Genomic DNA, 18,058 nt, shown 5'->3' with positions numbered 1-18,058 from the left:
TCTTTAGAATAAAAATTTCAATATATATTAGTCTGGTCATTCTTAAAGAAAATGAAAATATCATCACACTGGTTATCATGTGAGTGATAATTTCATGAATGCTAGATACATACTTCCATTAAGAGTTAATCCATGTATAGTATTTTAAAATATATGAAATAACAAATTGGACATGTCTCATATCTAAATTTAACTATTTTTCTAGTTTTAGAAATCCTTTAGATAAAATTTGAGGGTGTATCAATAGATCCCTAAGCTCTTTGGGGCTCTAGCAAGGCATGCTTCTGAGTGCAAAGAGTTTCTTTTCTTCAGCTAAGAGCCTCACTTTAGGAAGAAGGTGGGTGCTGCTATCTAGTTTGCTGAGTTGGTTAAAATTTCATAAAGATGCCACTGGTTTATTTAAGGTCATTTGAGTCATGATAACATGCCGCTCCATGAATTGGTTCTCAGTTTATTGTCCAGGAAATCTTTTTTTTTTTTTTAAATAAAGGCAAGTCATTGTAGTTCCTGCAGCCTACTCATTGTATCAGTGATTAGGGCTGAGTGTCAGCTCTGGGTTTTCTACATTGTTGTTTCTCTTCTCAAATGGCACTCTCACCTCCTCTGCTCTTCAAAGCTTCCAGGTTATTTTTATTATTTTCCTCAGCCATGTGAAACTCATGAACTTATAAGGAGGTCTGTAACTGCATTATTAAAAAGCAACCTAGGAGCCGGGCGGTGGTGGCGCACGCCTTTAATCCCAGCACTCCACAGGCAGAGGCAGGCGGATCGCTGTGAGTTCGAGGACAGCCTGGTCTACAAAGAGTCCAGGACAGCCAAGGCTACACAGAGAAACCCTGTCTCGAAAAACTAAAAAGAAAACAAAACGAAAAAGCAAGCAAGCTAGGTCCTACGCAAAATTGTGAGCCTCTTGAATATTTCCTTACAAAGGAAGTGCTACTTGAGTACAGCCATCTATGCTTCCTCTTCCTCCGTGGTCACCCGTCTGAACTCCCTCTTTAGGTGAATCCAGTATTGCCGTTCTTTGCCCGCTTCTCTATCGTCTGTTTCCCATACTTCCCTGTTAGGGAGATTGAAGAGCAAAGAGAAACTTGACAGGAATCTGCCACCTGTGCCTCTTGACTTAATAGAATAATCTTAAACACTCGGAGGCAAAGAAAGTTGGCTAAGATTAGAAACATTGTGAGGACACTTAGGTGGATGCAGAAAAACAGGTTCATTAGAAGGTAAAAATTTAAAGCTTCTTTAGATTCTAAGGAAGTCATAAAGAAGACTGAACTCTGTACCCTATTCCTACTTTGCTTTGTGGTGTAAGAACTTACTTCCCTTCATTGTGTATGGTAGCAGGAATACAGTGGTGATAGTTAACACTTACACAGTACTTAATGTGAACAGCTCTGTGTTACTTGTTGCATATGCAGGGTATGCTGTGTGACTCTCAGCAGTGCTGTCACCTTACAGAAGCATCTCAGAGGAAGTCAAAATATTTGCTCAATGTCACATAGCTAGAAAGTGATCTTACTTTTTAAATTTTTATTCATTTATTCAGATTACAAGTCAGTTGTTATCCCATCACTTGTATCCTCCCATTCCTCCCTCCCTCCCGCTTTCACCCTATTCCCCTCCTGTAGGTCTATGACCAAGGGGGACCTCTTCCCCCTCTATATGGTCATAGGCTATCAAGTCTCATCTTGGTAGCCTGCTTATTCTTTCTTTGAGTGCGCTCGAGCCTCCCCATCCAGAGGAGGTGATCAAACATGGGGCACCAGAGTTCATGTCAGAGTCAGTCCCCGCTCTCCACATAACTGTGGAGAATGTCCTGACCATTGGGTAGATCAGAGTAGGGGTTCAATGTTTACAATTATATTGTCCTTGATTAGTACAATAGTTTGAGCAGAGCCCCCTGGGCCCTGATCCACCTGTCACGATGTTCTTTTTGTAGGTTAGAAAGTGACCTTATTAAGATCCACCTGTCCCACTGGACTTTGGTGGCGCTCACCTTAATCCTAGTACTCCAGAAGCATACACAAGCAGATCTCTGAGTTCAAGGCTAGCCTGGTCAACAGAGTGAGTTTCAGGACAGCTAGGGCTACACAGAGAAACACTGTCTTAGAAAACAACAACAACAAAAAACAATCCACCTGTCTCAAAAGCCTTCCGGCCTTCTTTGCCTCCTGGTATCATGCTTCAGATGGCTGACAAGATGGCATGAAATGTTCCTAAAAGACACATGGAAACAGTAGTATACACGAGCTTCTTAAACTCAAAGCATAGGGTGTAGATGAAGGAAAAAAGGAGATGAGGAAAGACTGAGGATGAAGAAGATTATGAATATTTCAGCAGGTTTCTATATGTTGGTTAGTAAGATTAGCTTTTTAAAGAGACACTGACTAGCCATTTGCATAAAACTCATAGGTGCCTTTCTATTCATGTTTACATATAATAAGAATGAGCCTGTGTAGAATAAGCGCAAGTAGAGCCCTTTCTGATATTCTGAGGCCCTAGTTCTGATTGCCAGAAGCTCGTGCACACACACACACACACACACACACACACACACACACACAAAGTGATTAGGACAGGATGTGTTGATAGTAGGACTAACTTTAAAAATCACACATGGTTTACTAGGAAAAGGGGAGAAACATTGTAAAAGTCATGGATACAGAATTAAAATTTTTAGAATTTCTGCTAGTTGGTTTTTGCTTGAGCGCTCCTCTAAGTCTTGAAGGACAGCAGGTTACCGAGAAGAGACTTGATACCCTATGAGCATATACAGGGGGAGGGAATTCCCCCCCCCCAACAGTCATAGGGGAGAGGAATAAGGGGAAAATGGGAGGGAGGGAAGAATGGGAGGATACAAGGGATGGGATAACCATTGAGATGTAACAAGAATAAATTAATTTAAAAAAAAAGAAACTGAACTATCAAAATGTTAAAAAAAAAAAGAAATGAGTTTATTGTTATTTTATTTTATTACAGCTTTTTATTTTAATTTATTATAATTTATTCCGATTACATTCCGATTGTTATCCCCTCGCTCTTATCTTTCCAGCCCCCCTCCCTCCCTCTCCCACCCTATTCCCCTCCCCTAGACCTCTGACAGAGGGGACCTCTTCCCCCACTATATGGCCATAGCATATCAGGTCTCATCCGGATAGCCTGCATCCCCCTCCTCTGTGTGCCCACCAGTCCTTCCCACCAGGGGAAGAGATCAAATCAGGGGCACCAGAGTTCATGTCAGAGGCAAGAATTTATTTTTTAAATAAACCATCCAATTTGGTAGCCATGGTTGAAGTTACTCAAATATCTTAGACATTAGACTCCAAATATCAATTTATAGCACAACACCTGGAGAGAAATAATTGCTAGGGGAGAGAAGAGCTTAGACAAATACCTAAATCCAAATAAAGAATCACATATTTAACATGTAAAATCAAATGTTTCTATAGTAAGATTAAACAACTTTCCTGGGTAAGATTAGTATTTCCAGGAAACCAAAGTGTGAATATTTTTCTCAGACTCCACGTAAAAATGCTAATTGTATATAATCATGTACACAGAATACGAAATAGACTGAATGGGTTGTATTTCTGTTACACATTTATATATTGTGTGGGTAAGTGTAACAATAATAACAAGACAAAAGAATCTATCACTTTGAAGCTCAGGGTCATGGAGGGGGTTGGCCGTGGGAAAGGAAAGGGGAAAAGTAATGTAATTATATTTTATTTAAAATTAAAAGTAAACACACAGTTAAAATATTAAGTATACAGAGAGGCTTACATGTACCTGTTAGTCAGAGTACTACTATTAGTACTCAGAGAATTATTAATAGTGACACAAGATACACCAAGGAGAATGTCTTTTCACATACAGAGATGTAATTATCCAAATGTAAAAAATGGGGTTGGATAGATCAGTGCCTTGCTCTGCCATCATCGGAGAAGCTTCCTCCTGCAGCAGATGGAACAAATACAGGGGCCCACAGCCAGACATACAGGCAGAGAGAGAACTTGGAACACCTGGTCCTAAATGAGATGTACCATCAAATCCCTCCATTCGGGGCTCAGGGAACCTTGCATAAAAGAAGGCAGAAACAGCGTAAGAGCCAACAGGGATGGAGGCACTAAGAAAACAAGCTCCTCTAAAACAAGCTCCTCTAAACCAGCAGGATCAGGCAGCATGCTCAGGGCCTGCACAGGTGTGCACCAGGTTCTTATGTATATATTTTATTGCTCTCAATTTAATGTTTTTATAGGATTCCTGAGTATATGAATGAGTGGGTCTCTGTTTCTTGTCAATTCTCTTGGGCTCTTTTCCTTCAGCATGTTGGTTTATCCTATTCTAATGGGTTGGTTTTTTTGTTTTATCTTACTGTATTTTCTTTTATTATTATCCCTTAAAAGCCTGTTTGTTTTCTTTTTTCTTAAGATTTTATTTATTTATGCTTATGTATATGAAAACTATCTGCATGTACACCTGAAGGCCAGAAGAGGGCATCAGATCTCATTATAGATGGTTGTGAGCCACCAGGTAGTTGCTGGGAATTGAACTCAGGACCTCTGAAAGAGCAGTCAGTGCTCCAAACCACCGAGCCATCTCTCTAGCCCCAGCCTGTCTGTTTTCTAATGAGAGACAGACAGGGGATGGATCTAGATGGGAGGAGAGAGCCGAGAGTAGGAGGAGGGAAAACCATAATCCGGATAAATTATGTGAGAACAAAAATATTTTCAATAAAAGGGAAAAGGGAAAGGACATAGTTAAATGCAAATAAACAAACAAATAAAATAAAAGCACCCTTAAAATTAGGATGGTAAGCCGGGCGTGGTGGCGCACGCCTTTAATCCCAGCACTTGGGAGGCAGAGGCAGGCGGATCGCTGTGAGTTCGAGGCTAGCCTGGTCAACAAAGCAAGTCCAGGACAGCCAAGGCTACACAGAGAGACCCTGTATCAAAAAACAAAAAACAAAAAAATAAAACAAAAATAAGGATGGTATATACCTGGGTTTTTCGCACATTAGTGACTAAATGATAGCAAATGAATGACTGTGAGAGAATTTTGCAGGTAGAAGATGGGTAGGAGATTATAGCTCCAGAGAGTGGGGAATGTTAATTGATTTTATTTGCTTACAGGATCAATCACCAACTGTCTCATGATTTTAAATATAACCTTATAAAAAGAAACAAAATATTTGTTATCATGTATTTTCTGTTCTTTCAAAGTAGGAAGGAGGTTAGAATCCAGCTAGACTGTGTGAATCAGTGCTTACCTACCATCCGGGAAGGCAGGCAAAGCTTCCTGTGTGCCCTGAAAACCTTAGACAATAAGATATTTTTAGTATCCAGTTCCTTTCCGTTTCATGTGAATAACTATGGTTCAGAGTTACTACGTCAGTTTTCAAAAGTGACACTAGTAAATACAGAACGGTACTAAATTTAAGATTTTTGTGATACCTCGATCAGTGTCCTTTGCTTTACTAGCACACTGTGTCAACATTTACTATTTGTTCAAAATTTACTATGTGTTCAGAATTTACTGTTGCTGCCTTTTGAGTTTTCTGGGCTAGTTTTGTTTATTATATGTTACAATTTATCTCCTGAAGGTCAAGTAACCTGGTTTGGTTATGAAAGTCCTCGCAGCTTCTGGGACTATATCAGAGTGGCTTGCCGGAAAGTCTCACAAAACTGTATCTGCAGCATTGAAAATATGGAAAATGTCAGTTCCTCCAGAGCGAAGGTGAGACTTACTAATATGTAGCCTGTCTAATCTGATTAGAAGTTATTTTATCTGAACCCAAAATATTGAAACTTTGTATTGAAAAAAGTGTCTTATTTTTGTCAGAATTTGCACATTACCCAAGTTGATATACTTTAGAGGTTTTTTTTCCTTTCATTTTTATTTCATTGTATGTACTTATTTTGTAATACTTTTTGTTTAATCATCACTCTTCATCTACTGAATAGCTGAAGATATGAGCCTACTCGCTACAATTTTCCTTTTATGAAGCATTTAAACATATATTCAATGTGTGCGAATGTGTAACATGACTGTGCGTGCCTGTGCATGCCTGCAGTCTCAGCACTAGGGAGGTTGAGGCAAGATGGAGGGTTGAGGGAGTGAGGCCAGCTTGGGAGACACAGTGAGTTCCAGCCAGCCTAGGTTTTATAATAAGCTAGAAAATATTTCTATAGCATATTGATATGCTAAGGTCACTTCAGTAAAGACACATGTAATTGTAGTGTGAGCTGACGTAGGCACATTTTTATTGCAGAGGAATTAACAAAGTGTAGCTTAGGGGCTGGAGAAAGAAATCTGTCACTTAAGGACGTAAAGACCTGAATTTGACCCTCAGAATCTACACAGAAGCCAAGCATGGCAGTGTAGCCTGGATCTCTGCTCTGAGGATGCTGGGATAAGTCATCAACCCAGTGAGAGACCTTGTCTCAGAAATCACCAGGGACAGCTCCTGAGGAATAATGCTCAAGATTATCCTTTGGCTTCCACAGGCACTCACACATATGTGCACACAAATACACTCAGTTATGAGTGATGGAATAACTGACACTATTTGTTACTGGTGGTCAGGCTTCTAAGCAAAAATTAAACTGTTGGAAAACTTGCGTTCACTGCTTTAAGGTTACTAAAGGGTTTCCTGATAGCATTGATGTATCAGGAAATATATTTTTAGATTGTTTAGTAGAATTAATATTTGTAGTCCTGCCTTACGTATTTTCCAGATGACCAATTCATAGAATTACAAAAAGCAGGCATGAATGAATGATCAATTCAAAGTTTAAGATAAGCCTAAGAACTTAATGTAATAAAGTATAAACGTTCATTGTTTTAGTTACATACTGCACATTACATCTAACTTTTTGAAATTATCATTTGATGAAGGTGGTTTGTGTGTGTGTGTGTGTGTGTTTGTGTTGTACATGTTGCATTCTGACGTATAGATGTGTACGTACACATTTGTGAATGCACATGCAGAAGCCACAGCAGAATGTTCCATGTCTTCTTTCTTCACCCATTACCATGTTGCCAAAACTGGATGGCTGCTGGCTTGGGCCAGCTTGCTGGCTCATGAGCTAGAGAACCGCTGGACCTGGCTAACCCTGTCCCCAGCGCTGGTGTTGCAGGCCTGCACATCATTATGTGGTTTAGGTACTCATGCTTGCAGGACAAGAGCTATTGCCATTGAGCCATCAAACCTTCCCTGTTTGCTGAGTTTTAGAATGTTAGGTTCAGTAAATTTTAATAGATACAGTCTCCTAACTTTTAAATGAGGTCCTTCATCATGTTTAAAATTTGTAAAAACAAACAAACAAAAAAACCTTTTTAAAAGGTCTGAAGCCCTGATGCAAAGTATCTTAACCTTAATTTAGAAGATATTTTTGCCAGGCGGTGGTGGTGCATGCTTTTAATCCCAGCACTTGGGAGGCAGAGGCAGGCGGATCACTGTGAGTTCAAGGCCAGCCTGGTCTACAAAGTGACTTCTGGACAGTCAAGGACACACAGAGGAAGCCTGTCTGTAAATATATATATATATATATATATATATATATATATATATATATATATATATATACACACACACACACATATATATTATGTTTTATGGGCTGTCATAAGCAGAAATATAAAGATTTACAGTTTAAAGATCAAGTCATGCCTTAGTTCATTATTTTAGCATTTTAAAATTGAAGTACTTCAGATGATTTTGTATCAGCTTTGCTTCCATGCTTTGTCTGTGGCTTAGGAATGATATCTCAGTTTCTTTATGTTAAAAGATTAGTTGTATTGGGGTTGAACCAAATGTATACAAGCAAATTTGTGGCACATAAGTTTACTCACTTTCTTTGGGTATTTTCACTGCCTGCCTGGGATTGAATCTGCTCTTACTAAAATGCTTAAGCCTTCTTTCTACCTCCATTTTTATTGTAAATAGATTTTTTTCACGTAATATATTCTGATTAAGATTTCCCTTGACCCTAGGCCTCCCAGTTCCTCCGCTCATCCCCTCCCATCAGCATCTACACCCTTTCTGTCTCCCTGTAGAACACAAACAGGCGTCTAAGAAATAATAATAAGGGAAGATAAAACAAAATGAGCAATTTAGAATAGGACAGAACAAACATAATAGGAAGCACAAGAAACATGTGTAGACGCAGAGGCACACGTGTCTACACACACAGGGGTCTGTGGAGGCACAGATCTGCAGAGGCACACGTATCTACACACACAGGGGTCTGCAGAGGCACATATGGCCACACACACAGGGGTCTGCGGAGGCACATATGTCCACATACACAAGGGTCTGCAGAAGCACATATGGCCACACACACAGGGGTCTGTGGAGGCACAGATCTGCAGAGGCACACGTGTCTACACACACAGGGGTCTGCGGAGGCACATATGGCCACACACACAGGGGTCTGCAGAGGCACATATGGCCACACATACAGGGGTCTGCGGAGGCACATATGGCCACACACACAGGGGTCTGCAGAGGCACATATGGCCACACACACAGGGGTCTACAGAGGCACATATGGCCACACACACAGGGGTCTACAGAGGCACATATGGCCACACACACAGGGGTCTGTTGACTCAAAACTGGAAACCACAATATATACACAAAGGACTTGCACTTAAGTCCTCAGCTTCTCGCTTTTCTATGAGAAAATGTGTTTTAGAATCAATCATTTTTATAAAGAAGATCTACAAGGATAATCAAACCTTTCAAACACATCAGTTTCCCAGTGTTACCTTCCTCTAGGCCTCCTAATGATATCTGAGTTGAAAAAACCATGTCTGGTATTCACTCGGATTCAGCTAAGTGCACTTACGTGAGGGGAAAGAATTCTCCAGGAAGCTCAATTGCTCGTCTAGTAGAGGAAATAATAACACTGGCATCATGTATTCAGTAGTCTTCTAAATATTAAATGTCAGTGTTGGGTGACGTTTGAAATTGAACATTACTTCTTCACATTTTAGTAGTTTTAATTTGAAGCCAAAATAAATATTGTTGAATATCTAAATGACTTTCAAAATGTAATAAATAGCAGAGGTAGTTGGGCTTTAACTGGGGATTTTACAGAAACAGAATTCCCCATCTGGTGGCAAATCAGAAGATTAGAAATTTAAATCTTGTGAGAGATTAGATTCCTAGGTGCCTGGAATAAGGTTGAGAACCAGAACATGAAAATACTTGTAGCATGTGCAAGTTGAAAGTAAGCACTACCAATAACCATGAGGAAAAAAAGAGGGACATTGCTTGCCAACCTACAAGTAGAGACTGTCAGGAACTTGAATGTAGATTTTCCCCCAGTGGACCCCATTCTGTGTAACCCTAAAGAGAAATACCCTGATGTCCTCCCAAACTTCTGAGTAATGTGAGATGCTGAGTCAGTGTACGTTTAAGCCTCTACATTTGTAATTTACTTCATAGCAGTAGAAAACTAATACAATTTTCCACAAAATCTAGTTTCCGCCCCCCTCCTGGTTGTGTATAAGCAGAGCTTATTGCTGTTCTTTCCCCGCCACAGCAGTGTGCTGTGTGCTATGGCTGCACACAGAGAGTACTGTTTAGGGTAAGTAAGTTTCTCACAACAGTTGAATGAAAAATATTCACAAATTCTCAGCATTGTATTACAAAGGTTAAGTCATCCTTAGAAACACAGTGATTTACTACTTGAAGTGCTTTCTGAATCTGGGCTACTCTTTTTCTACTGGATGATGAAATCCCCAAGTTCAAGTAAATAGAGGAAATTTTAAGTTAGAAATATGTAACCATAGTGTAAGCATACAGAATCATGGAGAAGGAAAACAAGTTTGTGCTACAACATTTTTAAGTCCTTCTGAAGGATTACTGCTTAGGTCACTTGCACTGGTCTTGATTCAGTGGCCTGTCCATTGTGGCAGAACTGAAAACCAAGGAAGAGGGCCCTCTCTCTAATCTATTCCTATTGGCCCTTTTTATTTGAGAAATTGTTTAAGGGAAATCACATGCACGGATGGACCTATACAGAGTCCAGCTTGGTAACAAGATAATTAATAACTTTTTTTAAAAAAAAAGTCTAACTTTCTAGTTTTCAAATTTAAACTAAGAGACGTGATTACAAGTATTGTAAACACCTTTAATGGGCTGTAATAATGTGTACACATCTGGTTTGTCCTCATATGCAGAAAGTAACTTAGAAGACAAACATTAGGAACACAACACCTTAATTCAAAGGGCTCTTCAGAATGAGCCTTATTCAAAGAGAGAGAGCTTTATTATCACAAGGGCCACAGTGCAGCCCGGAAGTTGAAAAGCACTAGTAGAGACAGAGCATCATACTATAGGTCGGATGATGGGGCCTGGAAGTGAAAGAGCCCTTCCTTCATATTCCAAGAGAAGCTATGTTAGGAGAGAGAGCCACCATGTAGACATGACGGACACCTGAAGGGAGAGACAGTCCAGAAAAGGGGGCTGTAGCTTCATGTCACATTATCTAACTTACCCTGGCCTACACCCCAGTGAACATGCACTAGGTAGAGCCCTATACTTACTTACCTTGCAGCTACTAGGGAAAGAGGCCGTAAAGCCACAGATCAACATGCTCTCTTTTCAGCCCTGTATGTCAGAGAGAAGGGGGTGGGTTGGGAAGGATGAGGAGGGGGGATGGTCTCATGTCTGGGAGAGAGGGGAGCAATTAGATGATCTGGGAGCCAGCATTAAGCAGCAGATAAAACAGCTGAGTGAAGATTTTCACCTTCTGTAGAAATGAGAGGTTAAAGTTCTGGGGAAACTAGGTAGGGTGTTCTGTAAACACTCCACACTGGTTATTTGAGGCCAAAAAGGGTTTATTCTTAGGGTAGAGACAGTTCAGAAGGATTGTCAAAAATGCCTAAAAGTGGTGCCTTTCTGTATGACTCTAAGGGGAAAAAAAAATCAACTGTGGAGAAAGGAAGCCTCTGAGTGCTGCAAGTTACTATGAACAGTATCTGTTATTCAATCAAGTCAAGCATATCAACAAAGAACATCAAGCTAGGTGTACATGCCTATAATCTCAACACTCAGGAAGCTGAGAAAAGAGGGCCAGTCCCAAGTTCAAGGCCAGCTTGGGCTCCATACAAAAACTGTCTCAAATCTCATTGCCCCCGCCAAAAGAAAAAAGAAAGATAACTGATACCAAGAACAACTGCAAAAGAAACAAAACTATGGGTGATAAATATGATAAATTCTTAAGCCGTTACAATGGGTTAAAAATAGAAGCAAAGATGAGCACTAGGAATCTGGACGTTTTAAAAGTGCTAGATATAAAGGTAGAATTCTCATCAAACACACATAGGACTTACACAGGCATTAACCGTTTGCTGAGCCATAATTAACCTCAATGACCTCCAAAGGTCTGGGATCATATAAAGTAGGTTCTTTAAACACGGAAGGTAAGCTGAACTCAGTAATGACAAAACAGCAAGATGATTGTATGGGTGAAAATTTGAAGGACCTCTAAGTATCTCATAGGTGAAAGAGGAAGTCATAATCAAAATTGAAATAGAATTGAATAACAACAATGAAAATATAACACATAAAAACTTGCTTCAAGGAAAATAGACTCAAGTAAGTTTTGTGTATGTTTGAATAACAGTAAGTGATAGAGATCAGTGGTCACAGATTTCATTTAACTGCCCTCACTAGATACGTAAACCCCTGTCAGCGTGCCATCCAGCTGCCTTCACTAGATACGTAAACCCCTGTCAGCGTGCCATCCAGCTGCCTTCACTAGATACGTAAACCCCTGTCAGCGTGCCATCCAGCTGCCCTCACTAGATACATAAACCCCTGTCAGCGTGCCATCAAGCTGATGCTTATTAGATCCCAATATGGGCAGCGGCGGAGAGGAGTGGGGAGGTAACTGCTAAAATTATGTTTCAAGTATAAGTTACTGTGCTTAAGAGATCCATAAAGCAAACAAAGAGCCTCTGACTTGTAAGCCCCACTTGGCCAAGGACAGATCCTGGAGTGCAGGGGGATGTTGTTCTTGTAGGATAACGCGCCATGTGTTTTTACTTCTGTAAACAAGCTTGGTCGCCCCAACTGCACAGGATATGCTTGATCATATATAGGTGGGAGGCATGCGGGAAGGAAGAACAAGGGAATGTATGTTTGCCCTGCTTGGATGAACTGGAGAAATACATAGCCTTATCGACTTTGCCTTTATAAGCCCCTGACTAATGTAATTTGGTACCATACTCTGGGAATCCTGGGTATAGGCTTGGCCGATGTCCTTTAATAAATCTTGCTTCAGATTTGGCTCAAAAAAAAAAAAAAAAAGATTTCATTTAACAAGCCACCATGTTAAGTAGTGACTGTAAGAAGGAAAGAATGAAGAGCAGCACATCTCGCTGAAGCCATTTATTCTAGAATAGAAAACTACAAGCTGTGGGTCCTTTTTGATGATTGGTGTAATTAGTATATTTCAGCAAATCTCTTTAAGAAGTAGAACAGAGCCGGGCGTAGTGGCGCACGCCTTTAATCCCAGCACTCAGGAGGCAGAGGCAGGCGGATCGCTGTGAGTTCGAGGCCAGCCTGGTCTACAAAGTGAGTCCAGGACAGCCAAGGCTACAGAGAGACCCTGTCTCAAAAAACCAAAAAAAAAAAAAAAAGTAGAACAGATTATAAAATATCACGAATGAAGACAACACCAATCCCACATAGCCTGAAGACCACAGGTTCTCATTGAGATTTGTAGCAATAACAAATTTACAGTTATAAAGTAGCGACAAAATAATTTTATGGTTGGGGCAACCATGACATGACAAACTGTATTAAAGGGTTACAACATTAGCAAGGCTGAGAACCACTGTTGTAGAGAGGAAAAATCCTGTGAGGATATATTATTAGTAACTTCACACTGATGAGGTTGCAAAAATGACAGAAGTGGGAATTTTTTTTGTAAAAAATAATCACATAATCTGAAACAAATAGAGGATATTTGAATATCATAATAATTAAACTGAACTTTAACTAAAATATATTCTTACATGTAGATTCATTTTTACTTTGATGGGAATTTATATACAATTTAAAGACTGTTTTATAGTTCACAGGCAACAGTCTTGTGTCAAATGTATCAAGGAATATATCTTTACTGTGTGGTGTCTTTTTTCTCCTTTAAATGATGATATCTCATTTTCTGGACAAGAAAAGAAGGTAGAGTTTATAGATCAGTCTGTTTGATAATGAAAGGAGGGGTTTTTTTTCCCTCTACTAATTGCATTTTTTTTTTGTTTCATCATATAATAAAGTAGGGATGGTATTATAACCCAAATTCATACAGTTCTTATGGGATTATTTTAGACTCTTTGAACAGAGTCTAGCACATAGCAATTATGTCCTAAAGAACTATTGTTTACGTCATGATTTTTTTTTTAAATCCCTGTAACATTGCTTCAAGATTTCTATGTCTTGGAGGCCAATGGCCTTCAAAAATCTTGTCTGTTTTTTTATTCTTAAAAAAAGTTATTTTATTGAAAGAAAATAAATCATTAAAATTAGCACACTTTGTTACCACTACAGAGAGTTCCATACACATGCAAGGACAGGAAATTAAGTGCAGCCCAGCTCTGTGTAAACTGGAATTAATAAATCAGGAAGCAGGGCTTTCCCCCACATGGCTTATCTAGCCATGGCACAGTCTCCTGTGCTTAATTTTCTCTGGAATGCACCTTTCTTTGTTTCTGTACTTGCGACAGTGCAGCCTTTCGATTCTACAACCCACTACTAGTTTATGTGTCTGTTAGACTAAGTTTCTGGTGCGGCTCCTGGGACTGTTGGGCAGCTAGCAGCTGCCTTTTCCTTCCTCTGTTTCAGTCAGCCCCACCTACTGTGGGTTCCTCTAGTCTTACTCAGAAGGAACAATGGACCGAGTAGAGAGCAAGCTGATAGTCAGTGTAGTGGGGAAGTTGGCTTCCTGGCAGCATTGCTGTTTATCACTACCTAGATTGCTTCCATTCTTACCCACAGATGTGCTAAATTCATTATACCTGTGGACATGTTCATGATTTTGTCCTAGCCCAGCGGTTGAGCATAGTGTGTATTGATTATGCACCTTGATTCCCACTGCCATTTCAGTGCTTTTGTTTTCTGTGTTATTCACTTGTCATGAATTTTCCTAGAGGTTTGGGAAGGACTAGGTAGAAATGAAAGTAAATGAAATTTTATATTCTTTCTTCATATACTTTTCCTTAAATTCTTTCAGTCTGAATAGGCTATAAAAAGGGGGTGGGGAAGTGGCCCAGTGGTGACGTGCTTGCTCCAGATGCATGGTGATCTGAATTCGGATCTCCAGCACCCACATAAAAACCCTGGTGTGGTGGCTCTGGTCTCACTCTGTGTCAGAGACATCAGGGGTTAGAGCAGAGACAGGGGGATCCCAGGTCTCGCTGTCCAGTCAGTCTAGCCAAGACAGCCAGATGAGCACCAGCTTCCATGAGAGACCTTGTCTCAAGGGGTTGCAGGCAAGGATGCAGAGCAATAGACAAAGATACGCAGAATTAAATTCTGACCCCTACACATACATAGATACAGGCAAGTGCAAACACACACACACACACACACACACACACACACACACACACACACACACACACACACACACACACATCCCTATCAGGAATATTTTAGAGTAATATGACTAGCTAATGCCTGGCGTGGTGGCACACACCTTTAACCTCAGCTCTTGGAGGCAGAGGCAGGTGGATCTCTGTGAGTCTCCGGCCAGCCTGGTCTACAAAGTGAGTCCAGGCCAGCCAGGGCTCTGTTACACAGAGAAACTCTGTCTCAAAACAAACAAACAAACATGAAACACTATTTAATGTCAACTAGTAAAAGGTGTTAACGTTTTGTAGTATTGCTTTTATCTGTGACTCTGTGCTGAAATATGCTGACATCTGAGTTGAGGGGTTTTTTTTTGGGGGGGGGCATATTGGTAAAACCAGAACCTGATCATACTAAGCAAATGCTCTGTCACTGAGATACATCCCAGTCCCAGGCTTGTTGTTGTTTTCTTAAACAGTCTTTTGTAACTCTTGTTTGTTTGTTGTTTGTTTTGAGACAGGGTTTCTCTGTGTAGCCCTGGCTGTCCTGACTCACTCTGTAGACCAGGCTGGCCAAGAACTCACAGAGATCCACCTGCCTCTGCCTCCCTGAGTGCGGGGATTAAAGTCCTGAGCCACTACCTCCAGCCTTTTGTACCATGTTTTAAATTGAGGAGAAAAGCTCCAAACTTAGTAGCTCATTATTTGGGCTTATGATGAAATATAATTTACTGTCAGTATAAAAATTTCTTCTTGGGGTATATGTAGAATTTTTTTTCAAACAAGTGTTGTTGGAGTGATTACTGAGCGACTCTATTTCATGTGTTTTATAAGCGGATTTATTTTAACTAGCATGTTGGCTTTGGTTATTAAAGTAGAAGTTTAGATAAATGTACTACATGGTTCAAAATACATCTCTAAGCCAAGTAGCTCATTTTTATCAGAGGACATAGCAATAGTCTGACATGTCATATATCTTCTGAAAAACAAAATATATACTTGATATAATCAAAGTTTTCTGTTGTATCTTCTTACATATTTTTCTTGGTCATTCTTTATTTGAATTATTTATTCCTTATTGTTAATATGCATATACTTGACAGTATATAGAAAGTATTTATTAAAGTTTCTTATTTGATCCTTTCTTGTTCCTCTTAGGGTAGAGCCTGGATCAGAGTAGCACTCATGGAAAAACATTTGTCTGAATACATCTCTACAGCTTTGAGAGACTTCAAAACAACCAGGTTTAAAAGTCCTTTCAATTTTCTAATATTTATGACTTGAAATTCAGAATAAAAAGGTAGTCTGAAGTTCTCAACTTTCAGGTCGTCTGTTTTTCTTACTGTTCAGATAAATCTATTGTCTTCTCAGGAAAGTGTAATTTGTCACCTGAATATACATTTGAGTTACTGATTTGTATAAAGGTACACGTGGTGCCTGGAATGTCTTTTCTCTGAGTCATTCTGATTATCAATCTTTCAGTGCTTGAAGCTTAATTCTCCCCACTTACTTTCCTCTGACAAATTTGAAGGAAGTTCTAAGTATGAAACTCTTAGATATTTGGTCTCTTTCCCCAAAAATAGTGCTTTCTTATGTCTGCTTGGGAAGACTACAAGTAGATCATTTATTTGTTTCCTTCATGTACAGAATTAATGGTGACTTTGTTGTTCTTTTCAGTGAACTCTTTGTAGATATTATTTTTCTAAAGTTATGTAGATTTAAGGAATGGCCTATTTTCTTCTCTGTAAAAATGAAGACCTCATTGCTTTTTGATTGGTGGTGAAAAGATTCCGACTAGGACAGCAGTCATGAGTACTTAGTTCTTGTCTGGTGATCTACACTTGCCGCTGGTGATGGTACTACTGTCCCCATGTCAGAAGTATGTGTGCATAAGCAGCAGGCCTTTTCCCTTCTCACAGACAGTTCTACTGGCTCGGGTTGCCTTAGCACCTCTAAGTGACTACACGTATTTAACCTCATTCTTATTTCTGAAAAGGATGGTAAAATGGCAGCTATAAGTCGGTTTTGATAAAGATTAAGTATAAAGAAGTCATGAATCTGGAAATTCCATTTCCATGTCCTGGTGCAGTGTTTAACATTCTAGATTTTAAGAACCTGCACGTGTGTTATAGCATCCTTTTAGCTAGCTAACTAGTACAGTTCTTTACTGAGAAGACTTTGTCTTTATAGACAATAAATAAAAACAGTAAGCTTTTACTTTGGCAGATAAAAAGAAAAAATTATTATGATAGTAAATTTAATCAGGAGAAAATGTTTTAGCTATGAAAGTATTTTAATAAGATAAATATGATATGTATTTATTGAGGATCATTTTACCAACTTGATACTCTTGCATATATCTAGAGCTGTGTAGTAATATGATGATAAACTCTTAGACCTTTGAAATGAACCTGACAAAATGAAGTATTTATCATCACAAGGAGACAAACTTAATTATAAAAACAAATATTGGGGATACAAATACTTTGTAAATAAAACTAGAGCACAGTATCAGAATCTAATACACTAAACCAAAAAATTCTAAATTAAAACCAAGCTTACATAATTATCTCTTATGTAATTATATTTCATCTTTTCTAAGTAAACACTGAAATATCTCTCTCTAGGTGTTAGTCCTGCTTTTTAGTTGAAATGACTGGGTGTGGTAGAAATAATTTTTGAATAGATTGTTTTTGGAACAAATAGTTTAAGTATTATAAGGAAACATCTTAGCCTTGTCTTACATCTAGCCCTATTCTGATGAAAAAGGAAACGATTCAGCTCTAAGCACAAAAGTCTCTGAAATGAGAAGTCTTGCAATAATACACAGATATTTTCTATTCAAAACATAAATGTGGCTGAGTGTATATTATACATGCATGTATGTATGTAACATAAACATATCTACCCTAACAAAGCTGCCTAAGTGTGAATACAGAGGCTTCAGGATTCACAAGAAGGAAAGTAAGCACAAAGATATTTCAGAATATTCTTCTTAGATGCCGTCTAGTAAATGTAAAAACCCAGGACATTGGTTTTTTTTTTTTTCTATTTAATGCTGCTGTTTTTACTGAAATAAACTTTTTAATTATAAGTAACTTTGAGTTTAAATCCCTGGCCAAACAAAGACTTTTGGAAGAGTGAGTTTGTAAAGCCTAAGAAAAGCACTGGAGAGAATAGCTGTATATTACCTTTTGTCTGGACGCTTCCTGGCACAAGTGCTGTAGAAGAGATTAGTCCTTTAAGAATCCCGAGAGTATCTGAATCAAGTGGATTTCTTCTCAGACAAAGAGAAATGATAGTCTTTAAAATAGTGACACCGTGTTTACCCCAGTGCAGGGGAGGAGCTAGGACAGGCAACTTTGAAGCCTTGGTCTGTGGCTATCCAAGGATCACTGTGGGTGGAGGAAGGGTGGGGAGCTGAAGTTCACATTCTTGGAGTCCATAACTGCCTTCAAAGTATTAA

General features: G+C 39.2%; 2 protein-coding genes across 5 annotated transcripts in view; one reads left to right on the top strand and one right to left on the bottom strand.

Moving 5' to 3' along the window:
- The window catches only part of LOC311599507 (ATP-dependent translocase ABCB1), a 158,517-nt gene extending 140,593 nt beyond the window's left edge, over nt 1–17,924 (bottom strand). For both annotated transcript variants that reach the window (XM_084785425.1, XM_084785428.1), the window contains exon 1: nt 17,784–17,924. The gene's annotated coding sequence lies outside the window, so the exon portion shown is untranslated. The remainder of the gene's footprint in view (nt 1–17,783) is intronic.
- Nucleotides 1–18,058, top strand: part of RUNDC3B (RUN domain containing 3B) — a 136,687-nt gene that overhangs the window by 43,441 nt on the left and 75,188 nt on the right. For 2 of the 3 annotated variants that reach the window (XM_084785453.1, XM_084785452.1), the window contains exons 3-4: nt 5,606–5,739; nt 15,751–15,836. In XM_084785453.1, coding sequence (XP_084641579.1) covers nt 5,606–5,739; nt 15,751–15,836 — 220 coding nt within the window. Of the gene's footprint in view, nt 1–205; nt 338–5,605; nt 5,740–15,750; nt 15,837–18,058 lie in introns of those variants that run through there. The other variant, XM_084785454.1, reaches the window with a different exon arrangement.

This window comes from Acomys minous (genome assembly GCF_964271855.1).
Source record: "Acomys minous genome assembly, chromosome: 6".
NCBI lineage: Eukaryota > Metazoa > Chordata > Mammalia > Rodentia > Muridae > Acomys > Acomys minous.
The sequence above is the reverse complement of the archived record's forward strand: the minus strand, read 5'-3'. Positions and strand labels throughout refer to the sequence as shown.